This window comes from Ochotona princeps, chromosome 8 (genome assembly GCF_030435755.1).
Source record: "Ochotona princeps isolate mOchPri1 chromosome 8, mOchPri1.hap1, whole genome shotgun sequence".
NCBI lineage: Eukaryota > Metazoa > Chordata > Mammalia > Lagomorpha > Ochotonidae > Ochotona > Ochotona princeps.
In genome coordinates, this window is record NC_080839.1 from 56,175,909 (window position 1) to 56,199,179 (window position 23,271).

At 43.5% G+C, this 23,271-nt stretch overlaps 1 protein-coding gene across 1 annotated transcript in view; it reads right to left on the reverse strand.

Annotated features, from left to right (window-relative positions):
* VIT (vitrin) overlaps positions 1–23,271 on the reverse strand; it is a 103,110-nt gene that overhangs the window by 76,582 nt on the left and 3,257 nt on the right. Inside the window, exons 2-3 of the mRNA XM_058668091.1 lie at positions 11,349–11,418; positions 1,163–1,228 (exon numbers count right to left, since the gene is read on the reverse strand). Coding sequence (XP_058524074.1) covers positions 1,163–1,228; positions 11,349–11,400 — 118 coding nt within the window. The 5' untranslated portion in view covers positions 11,401–11,418. The remainder of the gene's footprint in view (positions 1–1,162; positions 1,229–11,348; positions 11,419–23,271) is intronic.

Genomic DNA, 23,271 nt, shown 5'->3' on the forward strand with positions numbered 1-23,271 from the left:
AATCCCACACGGAAGGTTTGAAGCAGCAGAGGGAAAAAAAGGGTGGTTATAGAAAGCAAACCCAGTTCTTTTATTTCAAATTATTAATGTTGCTTATTTTAAGGCATCTAAACTTGACAGCTATAAAGAAAGTTTCAGGCATAGGGCATAGGACATTAGTTGTGTCTCAATCCTTTCTTTTGTGATCTTTTATAAACATACCTTAACCTCTGTGAAGTCTACAAATTTAGATCCAGATACCCCGGTGTGCTCACAATATTTGGGTGTAAGATTTTCCATCTGTGTGCTGTATTATTATTTTGCAATTCTTCTTCATCACTGATAGAATTTGCACTTAACAGGAGGCATGTGGATATGTGAGATGAGGCCATTTCCACTGTCCTATTCTATTGGTTAAGCAGTATTTAAGTAGAAGTGATATATTCAACTTTCTGGGTCTGTGTGTTCTTGTTCATTCCTTCCTACTGACCGAAATGTGAATGTGATGGACGGGGCCGCAGCAGCTGTTTTTGGCAATGAGTTGGGAGATACACGGAGAATGGCAGAATTACCAGGCACAGTCTGAGTTTGTCAAGACTGTGAATCATCCGCTAAAATCCTGACTGCGTATGTTTGTAGTAGAGGAAAAGAAAGTTCTGTGTTGGCTATGATTTTGGGGTTATATATGTCATCTTAACTGATATATCACCCAAGGATGAAACTTATTTTTCGTTTTTCTACTGTTGGGTGTGAAATCCCTTAACCATCTCTGTGAAGTTTGCCTTCTGATCTGAATTCTGGAATGTGAGACAGGTTAACTGGACATTGATAAGACCAAAACTGCAAGCTTGCGGATTGAGACAAAATTTCGAAGGCAGGGATATGCCTACTCCTGCCTGGCAGCAAGGACACAGTGTTGTCTGGTCTTAGCATTTGAGCTTTGCTGGTGCTGTGGAACCACACATCCTTCCCCTGAGATGAGGACTCCTTTCTCAAATACTTCTCAGAATACGGTTATTGATGAGGAAGGCTCATCGCTAGAGTGCAAACAGTTGAGACGGAGACACAAACCAAAATAAGACAAAACAAAAACCCACCTTCTGTATTATCTAAAATAAGCATAATAACTCTCCATGTGGAAGATATAGCCTGATAAACAATGAGGAATTAGAACTGTACTTACTGAACTTGGGCCTTTTAATCTTCTTTGCAATTTCTTTATTTGAATGTATTCCAGTCACCAATAAAACTACATGAAGGAAATAAAAAAAATCCAGTCAGTTTATTTTGTCTAAATGTTTTCTCTCCTCTGACCCTTATTTCTGCTTTGATTGCATGTGAAGTATTGTTATTAATGGAAAAATTTTCTTTTTTTATTAAGGTTGGATAGGTCAGACATAGAGTCTGTATACTATTAATAGCCCTGCTGAAAGGGTCTTTCTTTTTTAAAAATTTATTTTATTTTTATTAGAGCAGATTTACAGAGAGAATGAGAAACAAAGAAGATGATCTTCTATCCGCTGGTTAACTCTCCAAAAGGCCACAGTGGCCAGGTCTGAGAGAATCTGAAGCCAGGAGCCTGAAACTTCTTCTGGGTCACCCACATGGATACAGGGTCCCAAGCTGAAACCAGAAGCTAGGAATTCCACTTGGGTCTCCCATGTGGTAGCAGGGCCCCAAGTACTTGGGTGGTTTTCTACTGATTTCCCATGGAGTTAACAGGAAAGCTGGATATTAGGCAGAGCAGCTGGGACCCAGAATGTTTCCAATATGGGATACAAGCCTTGCAGGTGGGGACTTCACCTACTGCGTCACAATGTTGGCCCCATGCTGTCTTGAGGTTTCACTGCATCTACCCTACAATCTCCATTTTCCAAGATAGGAAAGGTCAGTTTGGAGAAAGGCACTAATTTTGGTGCTGACAGAAACAGCATCCTATACCTCTTTGTGCCCTCTCCTCTATCCCATAGTTGATTTGCAAATGATCACTTTCCAAACAGAGAACTTCAGGGAGGGAGAGAGAAAGAGAGAGAAGGAGAAAGAGAGAGAGAGAACACCACATGGATGGATTGGACCTCAGATGAGAAACTGGTTGGAAAGACAGAGGAAGGGACGAAGTGGGGAGCCCCATCACAGGGGTGACCCAAGTGTCCTCTGGTGGTCTCTTTGAGCGACTCTGGTCTGTATGCAACAAGGCCAAGTATAGGTTGTTGAGCCGTGTCCTCAGACCCAGGAAATATCACTGGAGAATATTTGGACAGAGCTGTTTTCAGGAGGCGTATCAAGAAGTGAGTGGGGAAGTCTTGATGCTTTGAATTTCAAGTCATATTATCAGTTCCTCTTTAAGTGCATATTATGAAATCAAACCTTGAATTTTTTAAACAATAGTGATTGGAAATGGTGTGGTAGTATATCAGGCTAAACCTCCACCTGCAATGCCAGCATCCTACATGGGCACTGGTTTATGTCCAGGGTGTTTCATTTTTTATACAGCTCCCTGCTGGTGGCATGGGAGGGCAGCAGAGGATGGCCCAAGTTTTTAGGTTCCTGAACCCATGTGGGAGACCCAGAGGAGGTTCCTGGCTTCTGCTTTGGGAACAGCCCAACTCTAGCTATTGCAGCAGTTTGGGGAGCGGGCCAACAGATGGAGATACTCCCTTTCTTGCTCCCTCTCTCTATAAATTCTTCCAAGTAAAATAAATAAAAATTTTTAAAAAGTAATGCTGATTACTTTTCCCCTTATTAAAAAGTAATACATGTTCTATGTACAGAATATGAAACCAGAAAAAAAAACAATGCAAGTGTAAATTATTTTCTAGATTTTTTCCAGATATGTATAGGACACATGGATCCTTTCTTAAAAAGAGATTTTTATGTATTGTTTATTTGAAAGGAAGTGTGACAAAGAGAAAAAAATTTATCTGCTGATTAATTCTCCAAATGACCACAGTAGTCAGGTGTGGCCCAAGCTGAGACCAGGAACCTGGAACTTTGGGTCTCCCATGTAGGAGCTCAAGTACCTGTATCATTGTCTGTTCCCTCGCAAGTGCTTTAGCAGGAAGCTGGATTGGAAAACACAGAGTATCTCCGGCTTGTACCAGACACCCTGATATGGGATGTGAGTACCCCAGGCAGTTGCTTGAACCCTGTTCCATGAGGCTCACCCATATGGATCTTTTGAAACAAATATTGGACCACTCTTACAGTGTTCACAATGTTTTCTCCCTTCTTTTTACTTAAGGGTGTATTCCAACACTTTTTCATTAAATGTTTTTTTCATAATAGTTTTAACTGCCTATAAAGCATTGCATTCTCTGGATACTGTTAACTCAGGTGATTGTGCAAAATAACTTCATTTTGCACATATCTGTTATTTCTTTAAAGTAAATTTCCAAATGGAATTTCTTGTTTGATATGTACAACTTTTAAAAACTTTGATATAGTAATGAAAGTGTCCTGTAGCAACTTTTTACTTGCAATATGTTAGCGACTCCTTTTGGGATTGGCTTGTTTCACTGAACATAATGGTCTCTAGTTGGGGCCATTTGGTTGCAAATGGTAGAATTTCATTCTTTTTAATAGCTGAGTAATATTCCATGGAGTAGCTATACCACAGTTTCTTTATCCACTCCTCTGTGGATGGGCATCTGAGTTGTTTCCATGTCTTTGTTATTATAGATTGTGCTGCTATAAATACAGAATTATAGATCCCTTTCTTAGATTTCATTTCCTTTGGATATAGTCTAGGATGTGGGATAGCTGGGTTGTATGGCAGGTCAATTTTCAGTTCTGTTAGCACTTTCCTCACTGACTTTCATAGTGGCTGTACTAGCCTGCACTTCCACCAGCAGTGAAGGAGGGTGTCTTTCTCCGCACATCCACGCCAGCAGGTGTTGTTAGTGGAGTTCTGAATCTCACTGGAGTTAGGTGGTACCTCAATGTGGTTTTAATTTGTATTTCTCTGACAGCTAGGGAGCCTGAGCATTTTTTCATGTCTATTAGCCATTTGAATCTGTTGTTTTGAAAAATATCTGTTTGTTTCCTTTACCCATTTCTTCACAGGGTTGTTTGTTTTGCTGTTGTTGAGTTTCTGAAGCTCTTTGTAAATCACATGTTCTCTGATTTAATGCAACTTTCATGCAAAATGCAAGATCAATAGTCCTTTTAACACTGTTTTTTTCTACATCTCAGAGGGTTTGATATTTCTGTTTTTATTTTCATTCATCCAAACTCCTTTGTTTTTCTTATTCATTTCCTCACCAACTCATAGGTCATGCAATAGCATCATTTGCTTCAGGAAGGTCTTTGGTTTTCTTTTCTATTTCTTCTGCGACACATTGTCATTCAGTAGCATGTTATTTAACTTCAAGTTGTAAATTTTCTACTTTTCTCTCTGTTGTTGATTTTGTTTTATGGCTTTTCATTTAAGGGAATGCGTATTTACTGTGTAGTAGAGACTGTCATGTACAGATGTGAAGATACAATGTAGTGTGCGTCTCTACTTCCAAATCAAATATGGACTCCCAGTGAAATTGTTGAATGTATCCTGACAATAGGATGCTGGACTCTTTGCTAATGTCCATGCCTACAATGTCAGGATACATTTAAACAGCACTATGATGTACTTATGACTGATTGAGAAGGACTAAACTATTGTAATGACATGGGGGAACCTAAGGGGGGCAGAGATCTGGGAAGGGGGAGAGGAAGGGAAATCCCAGAGCCTATAGAACCATATCATGGAACAAACAAATAAATAAATATGTAAAAAACGAATCTAGTAAAAATAAAGTTAGCAACTCCTTTATTCTCTCTTCCTCTCCAGGCATTTTTCCATTTCACTCACTCAAAGGTGGCACTGCTTTATCTGACCTTTAATTTAGGTATTTCCTGAGAAACCTGCTTTCCTGGAGGAGCTGGGACTCTGAACGCTGAGCATGTGGATGTAGGGCAATCAAATAGGATTGGGGGCTAGTGTTGGAGCATGCAGCATAACCCACCATCTGTGCATCCCATATGAGTGCATTGTCAAGAGGATTGTCAAGAGCTCTACTTCTGATCCAGCTCCCTGCTAATGTGCTTGGGAAATAGCAAAAGATATCCCAAGTGCCTGGCCCCTTTACCCACCTGGGAAACCTGGATGGAATTCTAGCTCCTGACTTTGTCCTGTATCAGCCCCTGCCACTGCAGCTATTTGGGGAATGAACTAGTACATGGAAGATTTTTCTCTCCACAATTTTGCCTTTCAAATAAGTAAGTCATTAAAAAGAGGACATAAATGCTCAATTTAGTATAGGCTTAAAAGTTCTTGAATTGGCACCTGTCTGTTCAGGAAAAGTAGGAAAGCCATGAAGTATTTAAGAACACTTTTCTTTATCTGATTGCTCTAGCTGAATGTCTGTGTCCTTCCAGACTCACAGGTTAAAATCCCAACCTCCAAGGTGAAGGTGTAGGTTGTGGGGCTTTTGACAGGTGACTAGGTGATGAGGGCAGAGATCTCACAAATGAAGTTAGTAGTTTTATTAATTGAGCCCAGATAGCTGTCTTCCATTGTGTAAGGACACACAGAGAATTGCCTGTCTGTGAACCAGGAACAGGCCCTTTGACCTTGGCCTTCCCAGATCCTGGAACTGTGAGAACAAATCTCTACATTTTTGTAAGCCTCCCAGTCTACAGCAGTTTGTTAGCACAGCCCCCAATGTCGAGAGCTGTGCCAGTGACATGGCCACTCTGTCTCTCTCACTCTTGACTCCTGGCCCTAGCTGAGGCCTGGGCAGTTGACATAGTATGTCCTGGAAGAACAGGAACATGAAAGAGACCCAAGTGAGACCCACAAGTCTAGCCACGTAGAACGAAGACAGACATTTTTTAGATGTTGTTTACTTCTGGGGTTTGAGTGGGTATGTGTCTTGCAGGTCTAATTTTTATAGTAGTTTTTGTGTCATTTAACTTGGTACAAGGATCACAAAGTTTCTTTTTATGTGCAAAAATAAGCATAATCCTAGAATATTTAAAAAAATAATTACCAAACAAGTATACTGAAAAAAAAATAAGTGCATGGTGATAAGTGAAATAATTAATTTGGGGATCAAATCTTGGGGGAAAACCAGACACTGTCCTTTTGGATCTATGTGTCTATGGCCAGTGGTTTGTGAGGCCTATCATTAGGACTATGAATATTTCGGTAAGACCACCCCATCACTTGTGTTTGGTTGCCCAGAGTGCGCCAGACTGAAAGTATGCAGCCTTGGATTCAGTTTTATGGGCATGTTTAACAAGGCCACCTTTTTCAATGGTATCCACAGGCTGTCCCCTTAGCTTGAGTGTTTGCCCATTAGAGCTCCCCAGAAACCACTCATGGAAGGGAAGGTGGCTTAGTAAGGTCTGCAAAGGTGTTGTGTCCTGAAGCAAGGCTTCCCTGCTCAACAGCAAGATCTCTCTGGTGACACTAGAAATGACACACTGCTTGGTAAGAAGCAAACAAAGTAAGCCTAGTGTTTAGTTTCCTAACAAGTATCGCAGAGCACTGGGGTGGATGACCTGATGTTCACCACGAAGTGCAAATCAGGGACTGATCTAAAAACCAGTCTCTTTGCTTGCAGAAGCTCATGGTCTAGGCCATGAGGATGTAGAAATGTTGATGATGTTAGTCTAGAATCCACAGTTTTAAGGCCAGCAGGGGTTATCAACTCTGAAGCGATGCTTCCCAGTCATTTAAAATCCAGTTCTGTTTGTGGATGACATCAGGCCTCTTCTTTCTCCATCAGTGCTTATAATTTCAGGACAGAGTGAGTGTTGAGATTTTTTTCCAAATTAAAAAAAAAAGTCTCTCCATTTTCTCTCTTCGTTATCTATGTGACAATTAGTTAAGATACAATTATTTTTAAAACTAAACTTAAAATCATCAGACTCATAATTTACAGGTAGGAAAAATGCAAATGAATTACCTGGAAATAATGCTCTAGTTCATTAGTGGTAAAAATGCAAGCTAAAGTGGAACAAAGATTTCTCAGTCTCCTAACAGAAAGAATGGAACACACAATTATGCTTAATGCTGGCAGGGATTTGGGACTGGTAATGCCTTGTAGGTGCAGTTTAAGCAGGTGGAACCATTGTTGGAAACTATTCACAACATGTTTTGAGAACCTTAGCAATATTTATAGCCTTCATCAAAAAAAAAATATATATATATATATATATATGCACAGGAAAATATCCTGAAGATTCATGTAAAAAAAATACTGATGATAGCATTTCTAATGGCAATCTGGAAATAATGAAATATTGGAAATGTCCCCATAATAGTGAAATTCTAAACATTTATTACAAATGGTGTGTAGAAGATTTTTAAATTACCTGAGAAATGCTTAGCTGTAACCTTAGGAATTATTCTAAAGAAATAAAATGTATACAAAGAGAAATTGTGGGACAAATTTGCTGTTAAGTTGATCACAGTGGAATCATGATTTCTGTTTATTTTCTGTTTCTGTTTCTGTTATATTTTCCCTGCTTACATGATTTTTTTATATATCATACATGTTTTGCGGTTACATTTCTTTATAGGTGGAAAAAGCAAGATAATTATTTTTACCTTGGCCATACTGAAATTATATAGATTTATCATAATGAAACACCTTACAAAATGGTATGACTAATCTATGATCGTGTTTTCCATCCAGTGGTGAATTACAACCAGAATCCATCTACTTTCAAGAAAAGACATGAACATCGAATCAATGGTCGAATCAGTAAGTGCTTCTCAACTACTTTTTATGAGTCTAGAACATTTTTTTTTTTTTTGGAAATGCCTGAATCTATTCCACAAACTTCTTATGTGATCTTATCAAAGTCCCTCACTATACTGGCACAGGTAGTATTCAAGATGCCTTCCTGAAAGCTGACTTCAAAAAGATGCTGGCACCGCAGGTGGGGGATTAGCCTGTTGAGTCACTACAATGGCCCTAGTCTTAGCCTCTTTGTTCCACTGGCTCCCCATAAGTGGTTATACATGGTACTTCAGTGAGATTTGTTCCACTGGCTCCCCGTAAGTGGTTATACATGGTACTTCAGTGAAAGCAGCAGCATGGACCTCTGCCCTATCACACGCTTCACATATCTAAAACATGCAAGCTAACTCTGATATAGCTGAATTAAACACTCAGTGATGTTAATTTAGAGTTTTTGGGGATTACTAAATGGCCCTTGTAACTGAAAAATCCAGCAAAGCTATATATATGATTATTCATTTAAGAATGTTAATAAGTGCCTGTGGTAACGTGCTCAGCTGGGGAGAGAGGAGTGCGTGAGACGCAGTCCCTGCCCTTTATAAGTTCACCACTCCAGGGGAGCAAGACAACGATGAGGCAAGCATGATGAGCCTGTAATGAGAATAGACATTGGGCACCGAGAAAATACAGGGATGGCTTGGTCCAGGGTTGCAGCGGGAAGTCTCCTGGAGAGCCAGCAGGGTTTGTGAGGGAAAAAAAAGGCGTTCCAGAAAAGGAAGCAGTATGTTTGAAGGCATGGAGATGGGCAATGATGTAGGGAAAGAGAAGTTCATTGCCAGGTTCAGTATGTGTGTACGTGTTTGTATGTTCACACACACACTATGAAACGACTGTTTGCAGTGAATTGACACAACCATCACTCATGGACTTTCTGTGGTGAGAACTGTTCAGATCTACCTTCAGCAAACTCTCAATAACAGAGTACTATGACCTGTAGCCACTCTGCTCTGCATTAGATGCCTGGAGAATAATCCTCTTAGAACTGACCAAGCACTGCCCCTCCCCTCACCATCCAGACCCTGGCATTATGCAGGGATCAGAAGCCGAGCGTCTGAGACTTAAACTCATGTTCTCAAATGGCATGCTACTATCATGGGCTTAACCTACTGTACTGCAATGCTGGCCAACTTTTTCTAGATTCTTTGTATAAATGAGATGATACACCATCCAGTTTCATTCATGTTGCAAATAGCATGATTTCCTCCTTTTCTAGATAGAATAATATCTTATTACATGTGTGTGCCACATCCTGGAATCAGGAGACGGAGCTAGGACTTGAACCTGGGGCCTCTGATACAGGAGTCAGGCATCTTAACCCCCAGACTAACTGCTGGCCTCTGTCTTTTCCTTTCCTAATTTCTCTGGTTGGGATTTCTAGGGCTACATGGAAGCTTTTAGTGTTCACTCTTGAGTAACAGATTAGCTGTGCGCTTGTCCTGCATGGCTTTCATTATGCTGACATGTAGGAATCTCCCTTTTGACTTTCATTTCTTGGTATTTGAATGAGGAGCTGGGAGAATTTCGCCAAAGGACAGGAGACAAAACAAACCTTCTCTTTTTTGGTTCTGTGATGCTGGGGAATGTGGCAGAATGTGGAGTGGGCTTACTTATTTATTTGTTTTACTAAATACTTCCTATTCTTCACCCCTTGCTTTTTTCGTCCATCTTTACCTGAGAGACGTACTAACCTAAAGGTCAGAGGAGGGAAGTAGCCTGTTAAGAGAGCAAGGTGCCACCCAGGGTTCTGTGCTTCTTCGGCCACTCCTGTCTTGTTTGCTAAAAACAAACCAGGCCTGCCAAGTACTGGTGACGGGGAGGGGGTGGAGGACAGAGGTCATGGTGCGGGGAGCACTCCTGGCCCCAGGTACCCTGCTCCCCTCCTCAGAGCTTCTCATGACCCCCTGACAGGGTCGAGGGACAGTGCCCCTGGGAAGAGAACTGGGTGAGGGTGGATCACCTGCCAGGTTCATGGATTAGGCAGAGCCATGCTCAGTCACGTGACTTGCAGAAGGCCCTTCCAGCAAGTGGAAGGTATGTCAGGATTAGAATCTCAGCCTGTTCTGACCCACAGTCCAGTGCTCCTCCAGTCCTGCTGCGACTCACCCTCCCCTCTCGCCCCCCAACCCCCACCCCTGTGTCTTCTCGCTGTGTGACATTTTCCCTTTCTTGTCCTGGGTTCTGCCCTAGAACCTCCCTCTGGACAGACTTGAACATTCTCACTCTACCAAGGGACTTTTCTATTATGTCCCTCCACCTGCAAGTTCATAGGTTAAAGCAATGGCTCCTTTGGAAATAGGCTCCCTGCAGGGGTAATTGGTTGTAAGGATGAGGTCATGTTGGAGGAGGGTAGGGCCCCTAATCCAGTATGACTGATATCATGGAAAGAGTAGACGTGGGGATACACACACCCAGGAAGGAGGCCAGGGAAGGCAGAGGTTAGAGCAAAACATCTACGTCCCAGTCACCTCCAGAGAGCCCAGCAGACCATGGGAAGGAGTGGGTGGCAGGAAGCAGATGGTTTCCTGCCAGCTCTGGGCAGCTCCCAGGCAACACCTGGACTTCGTACTTCTGGTCTGCAACCCTGAGAGAGAACTGAGTTTTGGTGGTGTGGATGTTTGGTTATAGCACCTTGGCACACTAATGGCTGACTCTGAAAGGATTCATGCCCTTCTGTGGGAACTGTTTTCTCCATGACTCCAGGGGCCTCCTGCGCTGGAGTCAGGTTCTCAGAGTACCCTGGGGCTTGGCCAAAGGCTATAAGCACTTTCTCTCTTACAGTGAGCCTGCGGCTCCTAGGAAGACTTTTCCAACACTGCATTCTCTGGTCATCACAGATTGGTTTGAAGGGTTTCAACTCTTAAAACTATAGGTTGTTAACTGTGCAGACAGGGGCTGGGGCTGTGGTGCAGTGTGGTGAAGCTGCTACTTTCCCTAGGAACACAGGTTCGAGGCTCAGATTTTCTGCTAATGATACAGGGCCCTGCTAATGCACTTGGGAAAGCAGGAAAGGACTCCGATCCTACCACCCGTGTTGCAGACTCAGATTGAGTTCCTGGTTCCCGTCTTTGACCTGGTACAGCCCTGGTTATTGCTGCCAACTGGGGAGTGAACCAGCAAATGAAAGATCGGTTTCTCTGTCTCTCAATCATTCTGCCTTTCAAATGCACACAACATATTAAAAACAAAAGTGTACAGGAAAAGCCTTATCAGGGATAGATTTAAAAAAAAAAAAAAGAAATTGAAAATACAAGAAGATCCCTACATTGAAAATCTGCAAATATGATCTCTTTAAAATATTCGCTGCTTGCAAAGATGTATATGCAAATATGCTTCTGTGTAATATATAATATAGAGATCCATATGCATAAGGCATGCATTTCTTTCATTAATATATATGCATGCATTCTGAATATGATCTTATATCTAACATCTCACTTAAACTGCTTTCTACTAAGTTTATCATGAAAAGGTGCACTGTGGTATTAATATGCTCTGTTTTGTTTTAAAACTGTTCTTTGGCTGAATTTTTAGGACCTTAGGAAAATGTTCAGAGTATCCAGATACACACATAAAAGTACTTACCAAGGAACATTTCAATGACAGATGCCTTCATCGTGAGAACAGTGGGTCCCATAAAGCTCCCAGTGGCACCCTGGAGAGAAGGAAGCAGTCACATACTCATATTTCAGCCCTGAGTGCTGAATGGGACGTAAGTGTGCCACGCCTTTCTACCACAGCTCGGGGAGATGGCCGTGACCAGGCTCACTGATGCCCAGCGCATCTACTCTCAAGTAGCCACCATTCTGCAATTCTTTCTAGCCTCCAAAGTTTTATGAGATTCAATCCTAGAGTGAAGGAGGAAATGCCTCCATGGTTTTGAGACCATATCTCTCTGGTCCTCAAATTATGATGAAAGCCCCACTTATGGTATTGTGGGAGCATTTTTACATTACAAAGGAATATCTCCTTGTTCAGTAAATATTTATGACACTCCAATCTATGATTATGTTTTGTTCGGAAGGAGGCGATAAAAACCAAGTTACAGAAGAGTTCTCACTTGTAAGACTTGGAGTTTAAGTGAAGTAGGAAAACATACATGGGTAGAGGAGCAGATTGTCCCCTTATCTGCCCTCCAGGGAAGCACAAGAGGAAGTTGAAGATGGTTGGGGAAGCTTAGAAAGGCGTGGTTCCAGCAATTGCAGCCACCAGTATAGGCATAAGCTGATTGGGGCGACAAACTGTGCCAGACCCTGTACCAGTGTTCATGCACAAGAATCAAGTCTGGGATCACCTCAGACCAAGTTTCCTTGAGGATCCCTCCAACTGATCTGCTAATCCCAGAACCCCATTCATGAAGAGAACAGCAGGTTCTATGGTCTGACCATGGAGTGCTTGTGTTGGAGCTGTCTCCTCTGAGGCTCAGACGGAACAGTAGACAATATATTCAAGTGCACATGGAGGAAATGGCGGTCCATCGGAGCCTGTGGAGGAACCTGGTACCACAACAGAGGACCCTAAGGTGGACTGTGTCAGCCTGTGGATTCTGGAGAGATTTCATCATGCTCGGAATGACCAGATTGGCAGCAATTCAGAACTGTGGAACTATAGAAACCACTTGAGCAGTGCCCTCAGAGCATGCCCCATGCTGGGGACCCAGGGATGGGGTGGGAGGTTGGGTGGGGCTTCTCCCTTTGTCTCCCTCCTTACTACAGATACACACACACACACAGACACACGCAAATGTGAAAACAATGGTCTTACCCACTTTTCTATAACCCTTGACCCTTTGTTCCCTCATCAACTATATAAAGATTATATATATATATATAACTATATAAAGAATATATATATATATTTAAAAAGATAAAAAAAAGAAAGGCATGGTTCTCAGACCAAGAGGTTTAAAAACACAGGGTGCCTAGGCTGCACCCCAGACCAACTAACTGTGACTCTTGGCAGTGGGTTGCAGGTCTGGGCATTCGGTTTTTAAAACTCCTCAGGAAGTTCCGGAGTGTAGCCAGACTGGAGAGGTAGCGGACTGGAGCAGAATTTCAGAAATCTTAATCACTTGGGAATCTTGTTAAAGCGATTCTAATCCAATAGGTGTTGGTAGTGGGAGATTTGTCAAAAGGCTAGACATTTCTGAGAACCAAAGAACTTGTTTGTCACAGGAATAAAAGCAGAGAGGTGATAGCAGGCAGTCTAGGCCCGAAGGAACACTCTGTACATGTAGAAACGGGGCCTGAGGTTTGGAAGTGAGGCGACCCCATCCTGCAGAGCTGGGAGGTTGGAAGGCGCAAATGTTATGGAAATGCTGTTGAGCCACCTGTCAGGGTCTCCCCCTCTTCTCTGGATCCTGTGCAGAGCCCCTCAGAGGTTTGCTTTGCTACCAGTCATTGAGCAAATACTGTAAGCTCTGTATTGTCTTGTAAGCATGGGAAGCTCTATGATTTCTATTGAACAGATAAAGAAACAAAGGCTCAAATATAGTTACCATGGTAGAGGCAGTGAGTAGGATTAGAATGTACATAAGAATAGGTGTGGGGTGGGGGGATCTGATTTGGGCACAAGCAAAAAAAGAATGCTATAGAGGATCCAAAGACCTAAAATGGCCTGATTTTTATTATCCTTCTGCATTAACAATTTTAAACAGTGGTAACAAAACACTCCTCTGGGCAGATGTTTCCCACTGTTCTATTTCCTGTCCCCTGATGTCCACTGCTGTGTGACCTGTAGCTGGCATTCATATTCCCACATCGTGGTATGTCCAGTCGTGGGCTGGTAAGCCAGTTTTTGCTTGGTTCACTTACTCATACACTTAAAATGGAAATGTGAGTATGAATAAATTCAAATCTCTCAGCATTCTGGAGGCTGGACATGAGCCCTGCCACCAGCAAGGTTAAGTAGTCCCTGCAGCCAGTTCAAAGTCACAGAGCGGTAGGGTGCCTAGGCAGGTCCTGGGCTCACCAGGGTTCTAACAAAAACCAAACAATAGGGACTTCTGCAGAGTGTGACTCCGATCCGCAGATCTATGGACTGTGCCGTGAGATGTAACATTAAGAGTGCTGAATATGCAATTCTGGTGAGGCAATAAAGCCTGGTTGTGAAATAAAGATACACACTAGTGCAAGTACAGGAGTACGGGCAATTTAGTCAGCTTGCTTGTTGCCCAGAGTTCGCAAGGAATACATTGGTGATAAATAAATAATGACATCACATCATACTGATGGGGTTCTTTATTGTTACTTACATAGGGTAGCTTCATGTATGTTCCTAGAGTGTGAGGTGTCTCTGTATTTTGTTCACTGCTCAGTTTCTAGATCCTGCAGTAGGGCTTTTAATAATGAGTGCAGCAACATATTCACTGAGGAAAAGGAGTAAATATGACCTGGTTCTTCATAGTAACTTTTTCAGGAGCAGGGGCATGCATCATAATTCCCATGCTAAAAAAAAATGATTTTCTTATTTGAAAGGCAGAGTGACAGAAAGAGGCAATATCTTCTATCTACTGGTTCACTCCCCCCCACCCCCAGATGGCTATACTGGCCAGGGTCTGGCCAAAGCCAGGAGCTCAATAGTTCATCTGGGTCTCCTACATGGGTGTGAGGAGCCCAAGTGTTTGGGCCATCTTCTACTGCTTTCCCAATTGCATTAGCAGGGAGCTGGATTGGAAGTGGAGCAGTCAGGACTCCATATGGGATTCTGGTAGTGCAGGTGGTACCTTAACCCTCTATACCACAATGTTAGCCCCATAATTCCCATTTTAAAGATAGAGAATGTTGAGGTCTAGAGTAGGATGAGAGTTATATTCAAGAAAGATACCTGGGGTAAAGTCCAGGTTCCATGACTCCTGGTCTTTCCGGCCCGTCTTTTATTCCCTGATGTGTATATGATGATCTGAAGATTGTGTCTTGTTTGGATTAGAAAAACAAAAACAAAAACAAAATAACAAAAAAACCAAAAAACACTATTCCTAGGCTGTCTATCAGAATGTCTGAAATTTACAGAACAGAGGCCAAATTACTCATCATTTCAAAATTTGTGAGATGAAGACATTTAGGTCCCATATGGGAGGGACTGGGTTTAAGTCCAATGTCCAGGGCCTGATTCTAGCTTCCTGTTAATGCAGACTAGAGTGCAACAGGTGACAGCTGACGTTGTTGGGTCCCTGACACCATGTGGGAAACATGGATTAAGTTCCTGGCTCCCGTCTTCAGCCTGACCCAGCCCTGGCTATTGGGAGCCCATATGGAATGAACCAGGCTCTGAGCTTCCATATGTACAGTTGAAAAGATATCAATTAGATCTCAATTAAAAAAAGATGAAGAGAGTATGTATGCTTAATGCCTAGAGAAGACTCGCTGGGAAGCCAATACCTGATTTGATATGGGAGAGGGAATCAGGTAAGTGGTCATCAGAGACACAAGGCAATCTTTCCATTTTGTTCTACTTATATTTTTATCCTGTGCACATATGTTTATAAATCAGAAATGAATGAAGTGTGAATCAACATAAGACTATGAAAAAAAACCTCTCCAGCTTAGCAGGGACACCTAGGTAGTAACCCTATTACCACTACTGTCTCTTCTGTTTTGATGTATATAGTGGTGATTTGATGAGCATAAATCATTTGGAGGTCAGAGACTATTGTAAGATGTGACCAATGGGAAGACTAAATGTAGACAGTGTGAATTTCAAATAGGGAGCTGTCACAGCTTCCTAAGCCATTTCTTTCCTCTGTTTGGAAAGGATTAACTTCCCACAGTGCAGTCTGCCTGTGCATTCACCTGCTCAGAATTCTCCACAATCACTCATTCTCTATCAAGTGAAGTCCAGCTTCCTCAGTGAGGCATCATTACCAATGCTTTGCACGACGACATAACTTAGCAACCTTCTAACACCACTGCGTTTCATCCTCCCCCATGATCCTTTCCTCTGGAGCAACATCCCTGGGCCTTTGCGTGTCCTATCCTTGGGTCATGCTCATATTACTGTTTTCCCCTAAATATGTTACCATCTTCCACCTGCCTAGCACAAGGTTGTGCATCATTCAAGCTTCAGTTCATGGGCCATTTCCTCTATTACCTCAACTTCCTTATGTCAAAGTTCATCTTCCTTCCTGCATCCATTGATCATTTAAATACATTGTGCATATACTATGTGCTAGGCAGAGGAAGAAAATGCAGGTCCAACCAGCATCTTTTAGATAGAGGACTGATATCCATTCGCTGTAATTAGTGTTTCTTGAATTTGTACTAAGTACTAGTTACATGCTAACTCGTCTAGCCTTCTCAACAATCTGACAAATTTGTTTATTTCTTGTCTTCACTTAAAGGTAAAATATTGGAGGCCTGCAGGAATTAGGAACACTGGCTTAGCACCAGGCATTCCCAATCCACAGGCCCTACATTTCTCCTCCGATCATTTCTGTTTCACAAGAAACAAGTGTACTTGCCTCATTCACATTCTGATTAAGTTTGTCTAAGTTGGTATCAATATTGTTTCAGAACTCTCCAGAAGATACAACTGTGTAGCCAGGATTGAGAGCCTCTGCTGTTACAACTTTTATGAAATCAAAAAGAGTGACCGGGCAGATACACCCAGGTCTTGGAGACTAGAATGACTTTGAATTAATTTAACCAGTAGGTTGGAAAACAGTGAGTGAAGAGGAAAGAACAGGACACAGGGATGAGAAGCTTCAGGGACTGGGAGAGGAATTGGGCTGTTAGAGAGGAAAGCAGTGGTCGTGTTGGCTGTGACCACCATGGCTAAAGAATGTACAATTGGTCCTTCAGGCAATAGGGAGCCATGGATGACTTCAGAATTATTTTTGAATTCATCATGTTTATTAAGCCCCATGGGGGCTTCCTTGAGCCACTCACTTGGAAAAATTCCACCCTGATGTATGTGTAGGGTTGAGTTAATGTTGTTGGTGTTTGATCTGTGATGCTGGATGGGGGAGCACCCAACTGTATTCCCTCCATGAGGTGGACATCTGGAAGCATTTAGCAGCAATGGGAGGCTAGGGCTGTGTTTCTAAAATGCCAGAAATCCCATAAGGACAGACAGGCTCAAAGGGCAGCAGCCACACTGCAATGAAACTGTCTCTGTCTCTGCCTTAGCCACTTGTCAGTATTCAAGGGTTGATCTGCAGATTTGAATAGTAGATTGACACTGGTTGGGTCCTTCACAAGGTGGGGGATGGGGAGTCTTGATCTGTCCATGTGACTTCATACAGATCACATTCTGCTAGGCTGCCACCATGACACCATTGGTCTCCTTGAAGTCACTCATCATCCCCCAGGAGTCTGAAGCAGAGAGAGCCATAAAGGAAAGCCACTTTTTCTCTCTTTCCTGATTTTTCTTTTCTCTCAAATTCTTATTTTTTTCTTATTTTATTGTAATGAAATGCCAACAAAAAATGTGAGCCAAAAAGGTAAGAAGGGCAGGGGAAATTATGCTTTTATATATTGACTCCTGGGAATGCACAGGCCACTTAAAGATGTTCTCTGAGCTGCCTGCATGGAGTGGGCATTGCTGACAGCCTACACTCAGTCTCCATTCTCACCCTTGTTTCTTCCTGGAAAAACCCAGAGATGGTAAAGGCAGTACGTGCAGCCATGATCATAGTGGAAGCGGCCCCACTCCAACTCCGGGGATGGATCCTAATTCTGAGGTGAGGCTGGTTAGCAATTGCCCTCGCTGGTGATTACATAAGGCAGGGCCTCAGGTCTGGGCCCACCAACACAGTACCCTATTCAGGAGACTGTTACCAATTCTTCAGGTTTGTTGTGTTCTCAGTTGCAGCAGAGAGACACAAAGGAAGGATGCGAATGCTGAGCATCTCAGGGAAGGGATTGTCTCTTTTGGAAACAGATGAGGGAGTCAATGTTTCAGGTCTGCTGGCAGCCTGTTGGGGACACACTATTTCAGAAGAAGATGGATAGTCAAGCGAGTCAAAGAGAAATAGAGTTGCTGCCTTGATGTCTTATACCTGGAGGCTGGGTCCACCTCTAGTGATCTGTTATGTGCAATGAGAAATGGCCCTTTCATTTGGCTTACAGTCACAAGATGATTCCTAACTGCTACCTAACTCAGAAGTGCTTATCCATACACAGAAAACAACAGAGGCTTGCACCAGTGTCAGCAGCAACCTCACCAGTTGAGTGGTCCTTGGCGAGGTAAGCATTGCAGAGTGGTGAAATGACACAGAGCTGTGAAGTCACACAGCTGGCATTTATCCATCTTACTCTTGTGTTCTCTCTGCTACACTAAATTTCTACAGGACAGACATTGCAAACTCTTCCATGATTATCAGCTACTATTCACAGAAAACAAAAATTCCACTCTTCATTTACATAGTGCTCTCTGCTTCTCAAAGTCTGGTCATCTCTCTAACTTCACTCTCCCAGGATCTCTGGAGTGAACAGCTCAGCCACTGTGGTCAGATGCAGCGAGGATACTTGCTGAAAGCAAAGTACTTCATCTGACCAGAACCTTTGATCTGACAAGAAAAGGTGGCCTAGGCCTGTGGAGATCTTGTTGGGATTTTAGTCTTGGGACTCCTGAGTTTTGAAAACTGGGAGTACCAACCTACAGGCTGTTTGGGGGCCTGAATAAGATATACAAGACAAGGGCAGAAAGACATGGAAAAAGATGAAGTGCATGGCCCTAGATGAAGTAGGGTGGCCCACGCCTTCATTCCTGGCTGCTTCCCAGGTCCCATTTCCAGCGTGAAGCAACTCCAGCTAGCCCGAGTCTCCTGTGCATGAGAGAGATGTTGCTGGGTCTTTTCCCTCCAGCCAACTTGAGACACTTCCTGTTCCTTCAACTTTGATTAAAGCTCTATCCATGTTTGTTGTTTTAATTTGGTCCTTTTTGCCCCTCTAAAATGATGAGTAGTACAATGAAAACAGTTAAAATAAAAAGGACACATGTGATTGTCTTCTGGTGGCATCAAATCAGGGGTCCCTAGAGAGGCTGACTCACTCTGAAGCCACACTTTGGGGAGGGGTGTGGCATGGAATCCTGGGAGGTTGGGCAGCTACCAAGAAGATCTGGGATACTATGGGGATGACAAATGGCAATGGGTGATCTTGAGGCTGCTGGGATGTCACCATGGAGCTGCCTCACGTGTTGATGACAGAAATTCACAACCAGAGGCCATTTGATGATATTTAGAGACATTGGGACTGTCACAGCTTGGGCAGGGGGGATGTGGATGTGCCAGCATGCAGAAGCTAGATGCCAGGTCCACTGCCAAACCTGCAGCTTTGCTCAGACTAGCCCCACGACAGGGAATTGGCCTGCTTGGCATGCCAGTGGTGCCAGCATTGACAAACTGATGAGAATAGTATTTTTCCTCAGGGTACTTAGGCTTACTCATATTACAACTTAAGAATGTCCTGTACATATATCTATAGATTTTTTTTTTTTGATGACCAGAATACAAACTTCTTGGGCTTATTCCTTTAGGATAATTTTTGATCACTACATATAATCAGAAAAATCCAAATGCAAAGGTATCCACTCAAAGACTTTCAGGAGCTCAGCTGTGTGTCCAATGGCTGGTATCTGCCAATGCCATTAGGTACACAGATCCATGTGGCACAGTTCTACACGCCAGAAGACCAGAAAGGGAAAGCCTTTTTTGGTGCGTGTGTTTCAAGCCATCATTTTGTACCTCATTAAGAACCTGACATATGGTAATGCTTACCACATCCACAAAGGCTTCCACCAATAGTGATTTCTTGTGAGCCTGCAAACAGTAATTACATTTCTGAAGTGGTAGTTTAGGTCTTCTATTGCCGGTGGGAAAAAATACTAGTTTGCAGCATGCCCCCAAATCAGCGCAGGAGCAGTCCCTCCAGGAGCTATTTACTCTGGCTAAGGGAAGGGCACAAATAGCCGTAAATCTAGAGGAAGGGGAGAACCTTGAAAAGGATGAGATGGGCTAGGGATGCTCCTTTAAGTTCCTATGGAAACTGTATGTGCTTTGAGAAAGCCTGGGGGAATTCAGAAGCAGGTTTCTCATCTGAAGCTGCTTGGCCTTTGGTGTGGGCCAATGTGAATCAGCCCTGACTCCTTGAACGCTCTCCCCTTCGGCCTTTGAGGTTTGTGGTTACAAGGAGGTTGCCTGCTGTGCACATGCATGAGCTGAGCATTGCGTTCACTCACCTGGGGATCCCTGAAGGATTCCCAGCCCCTGATCTTGGGTCCCTGCCTTCAGTTCTGAGTCTGCCCCCACTTTGCAGCGGAGATGAAAAGGAAGCAGAAGGCATGTCTGTAAGCTCTCCGCCTCCCCATCAGTCTCCCAGTAAAGAATGGGTTCCTCTCAGATGACAGGTTCCTCTCAGCTGTCCCCAAGCTGCTGAGAGGCAGGCATAGGTCAGAGCACATTCTTGAATCCCAGCAGCCAGAGGCTTGAGGGGGAAGCATGGAGGGTGTGGAGGAGGGCAGTGACCACAGCGCTGGAATTGAGGGCTGTGGGTGATTCAATCCCGGAAATCGCCGGGCACCAGCAGAAACAGTCATTTCGAAGCAGGAGACCAAATGTTCCCAAGAGTGCCATCCGGCCTCGAGGGCCCCACCTGGGCTCATCCGCAGCTCTGCAGGATCCCTCAGCACTCTGTCAGTTCCCTCCTGATGATTTTGGCTCAGTAACAGAATGACCCGTTACCCAAGATGGTGCTGGCCCCTTTGCTCTGCTCACTGGAAATGTCTAGCAGTGTGGAGCCCACTCCACTAAGAACCACGAGGGCAGGCATGGGTCCAGGAGTACAAGGCTGCAGTTAGGATACCTGGATCCCATATTGGAGTGCTAGGGTTAGATATCTACCTCTCATTCCCAATTCCTTCTTCCAGCTAATGCAGATCCTGCAAGGCAGCAATGACAGGTCAAGTGATTTGGTTTCTGCCACCTATGTTGGAGACCTGGATTGAGTTCTGACTCTTGGATCCCAGTCATGGCCGTCGTGTGCCTCTGGGGAGGAATGTATCTTTCTCTGTCAAACTGTGCCTCTTTGTTCTCTTTCACTCCCTCCCTCTTTTGTTCTCTCTCTCAAATGAATAGGTTAAAAAAAACTACCACTTATTGAATGCTTACTATATACTACGAACTGCATATGTCATCTTATCCAATCACCATGCTAATCCTATCGTGTAAGCTATACTATTTCTCAATGTGAAATGGAGGATTAGAAATCTTGAGTAAACTGTCCAAAGTTGTAGAATGAATGTGTTGCAGAATCAAAATTCTACCCAATCTCAAACATATAACCACACCCAGTACCTCATACCACACACTCCAACTTCTGTTGGACAGTTGGATCTTTCTTTTTATCTTGATGTTTCTATCCTAAACTTTTGGAAGTACTTGGTTGACAACAGTTAAGACAACCACTGTAAAATACCTACACTGAGTAACAAATCTGTCTTGGTTCTAAAGTCAAGACATTTTAGAGTCATATCTGGGTCTCAATGCACAGAGTTTTCTTTCCCTCACAAATGTTATTTAGAGTAAAATGATGCAACAGGTATATTTTTAAGTTTAACCAGGCATAACATGCCCATCTAAATAAACATTGAGTGGATTACAATTGACTTGATTAAATGGGATGATCCTTTGTCTTAGCCTCAAGGCTGCCAGTGCAAGCTTCTGTCCATGTGGTCTCCTTGAACTTTTGCTATTGCCTAAAGTAGGGAGACCACCAACTCCCCATCTGCTTTTCGGGAGGAGGAAGAAAAATGTTAGCAACTCTTTGGAAAGAAATCATTGGTTGTTGATCTCTAGCTTCTTCTCTCATCCTTTACCTCCTTTCGAACTGTCTGGGAGTTTTTGTTCTCCATTGCTTCACTTGGAAGCCAACTTGGATGCCTGGTAACCCTTTATGAAGTTACTGGGAGGTGGCATCCCTTGGGCTTGGGGACACAGAGGACTAATGTCTGATTCATGATTGTGTGGTGTACAGCTGAGGAGAGAGGTCTGTGTCAAGCAAGCTAACACGTGTGTGTTCTGCCCCAGCGGGCATCAGATCGGAGTCAGGCTGAACAGACTGGACATAGATGACCACTTGTTCTGGTGGCAGCAGGAACTGTAAGCCTTTAGGCAGGGAAGATTTATTCCATGGCATCCAGGGAATCACGGGGGAAGCGTTCTTGGTGAAGGGCCCATGGAAGTGCCCAGTAGGAATGAGAGAAATGAGCCCAACACAGTCACAGTGTGCCAGTCTTCCCAGGCCTCTCTGTCCCTTCTACCATGCTTCCTTGTACCCACGTCACCCTGGCAAAGAGGAAACTGCTGTTAGCAGTCAAGCAGAAGAGAGACAAAGGAACAAGACAGAGAAAGAAGGAGGGTTCAGTCATGTGCCCTTCCCCATTGCAGAAAGCCAGCTTGGAGGTGGGAGATTAAACATTAAACTTTGACAGTCATTTTGAAGTCTGACCTGGTATTGCATATACAGGAATGAGCGATTGTGCCCAAGCATGTGGAATTGTAGGTGGCACACAGGGGGTGGCCCAATAAATGTTTGTGGTGGCTGTTGCTGAATGCTATTCTCTCTGTCTCCCATAACTCCTTTCACCTGCTGGAGCCCAGAGTTGCTTATTGTATTGTACAAGCAAAGCCAGTCTGGGCAAGTTGACTTGTGCCTTTATGTCCAGAACATGTTTTCTGTGTCTGGGACACAAAGAGACCCAGAGGAGGGAATTCACTTAGCATTAAGATGCCAGGGACCTGATCCCTTGGAAACTATACATAGGATCCCCCTGAAGGAATAAATTTTTTTTCTTTTTGAATTTGAGAAGAAAGAATGCAGAAAGTGAGCCTCTTCTTATTATAGCCTGCAGGGCAGTTTTTATGAATTTTTACCACATGTTCGCACAGCATTTTAGCCTCTCTCTAACTCGGTGAAGGAATTTGAAACATTTTTACTAGTGTTTTGTTGGTGCAGGGACCCTCACCAGGGAAGGTGATTGCCAGGAGTCCTCTGAGTCTAAGGGGGGGGCGGTGACCGGGAGAAGCTGCTCCCTGAACCCCATAGAGGGGAAAAGAACCTCTGGGGGAGATGCCCCTCCCAGGGGGCTGAGGGTCAGGGGAGGTTGTCCTTCCTGGTGCTCCTGCCCCATCTGCATACATCAGTTGGTTTTTGTCCCTCAGGGTAATAAGCACTGGAATGCGGCCATGGATTGATGGCAGCCCAGTTGCAGCTTCTGTGTGGGGAATTTGCCTTTTGCAGGTGGCCACATGATGGATAGTGTTTACAGGTGACCCAGCTCAGAGCTTCATCCCATGTCTACACTTTGTATTTCTCAGGTAGCCTGGGCGTAAGAAAATCTCTCAGGCTTCTTTAAGGTTGACTGTCTACTGAGCAGAAATCTCCTAGCCAATTAAAAGCAAATTCTGAAGCCAGGCTCCACAACTGTTTGTTTTATGCATGAGGTAACTAACCATAGGGAAATGCAATAAACAAAACTGAAATAGTCTTTGCTTGGTAGTGAATGTGGG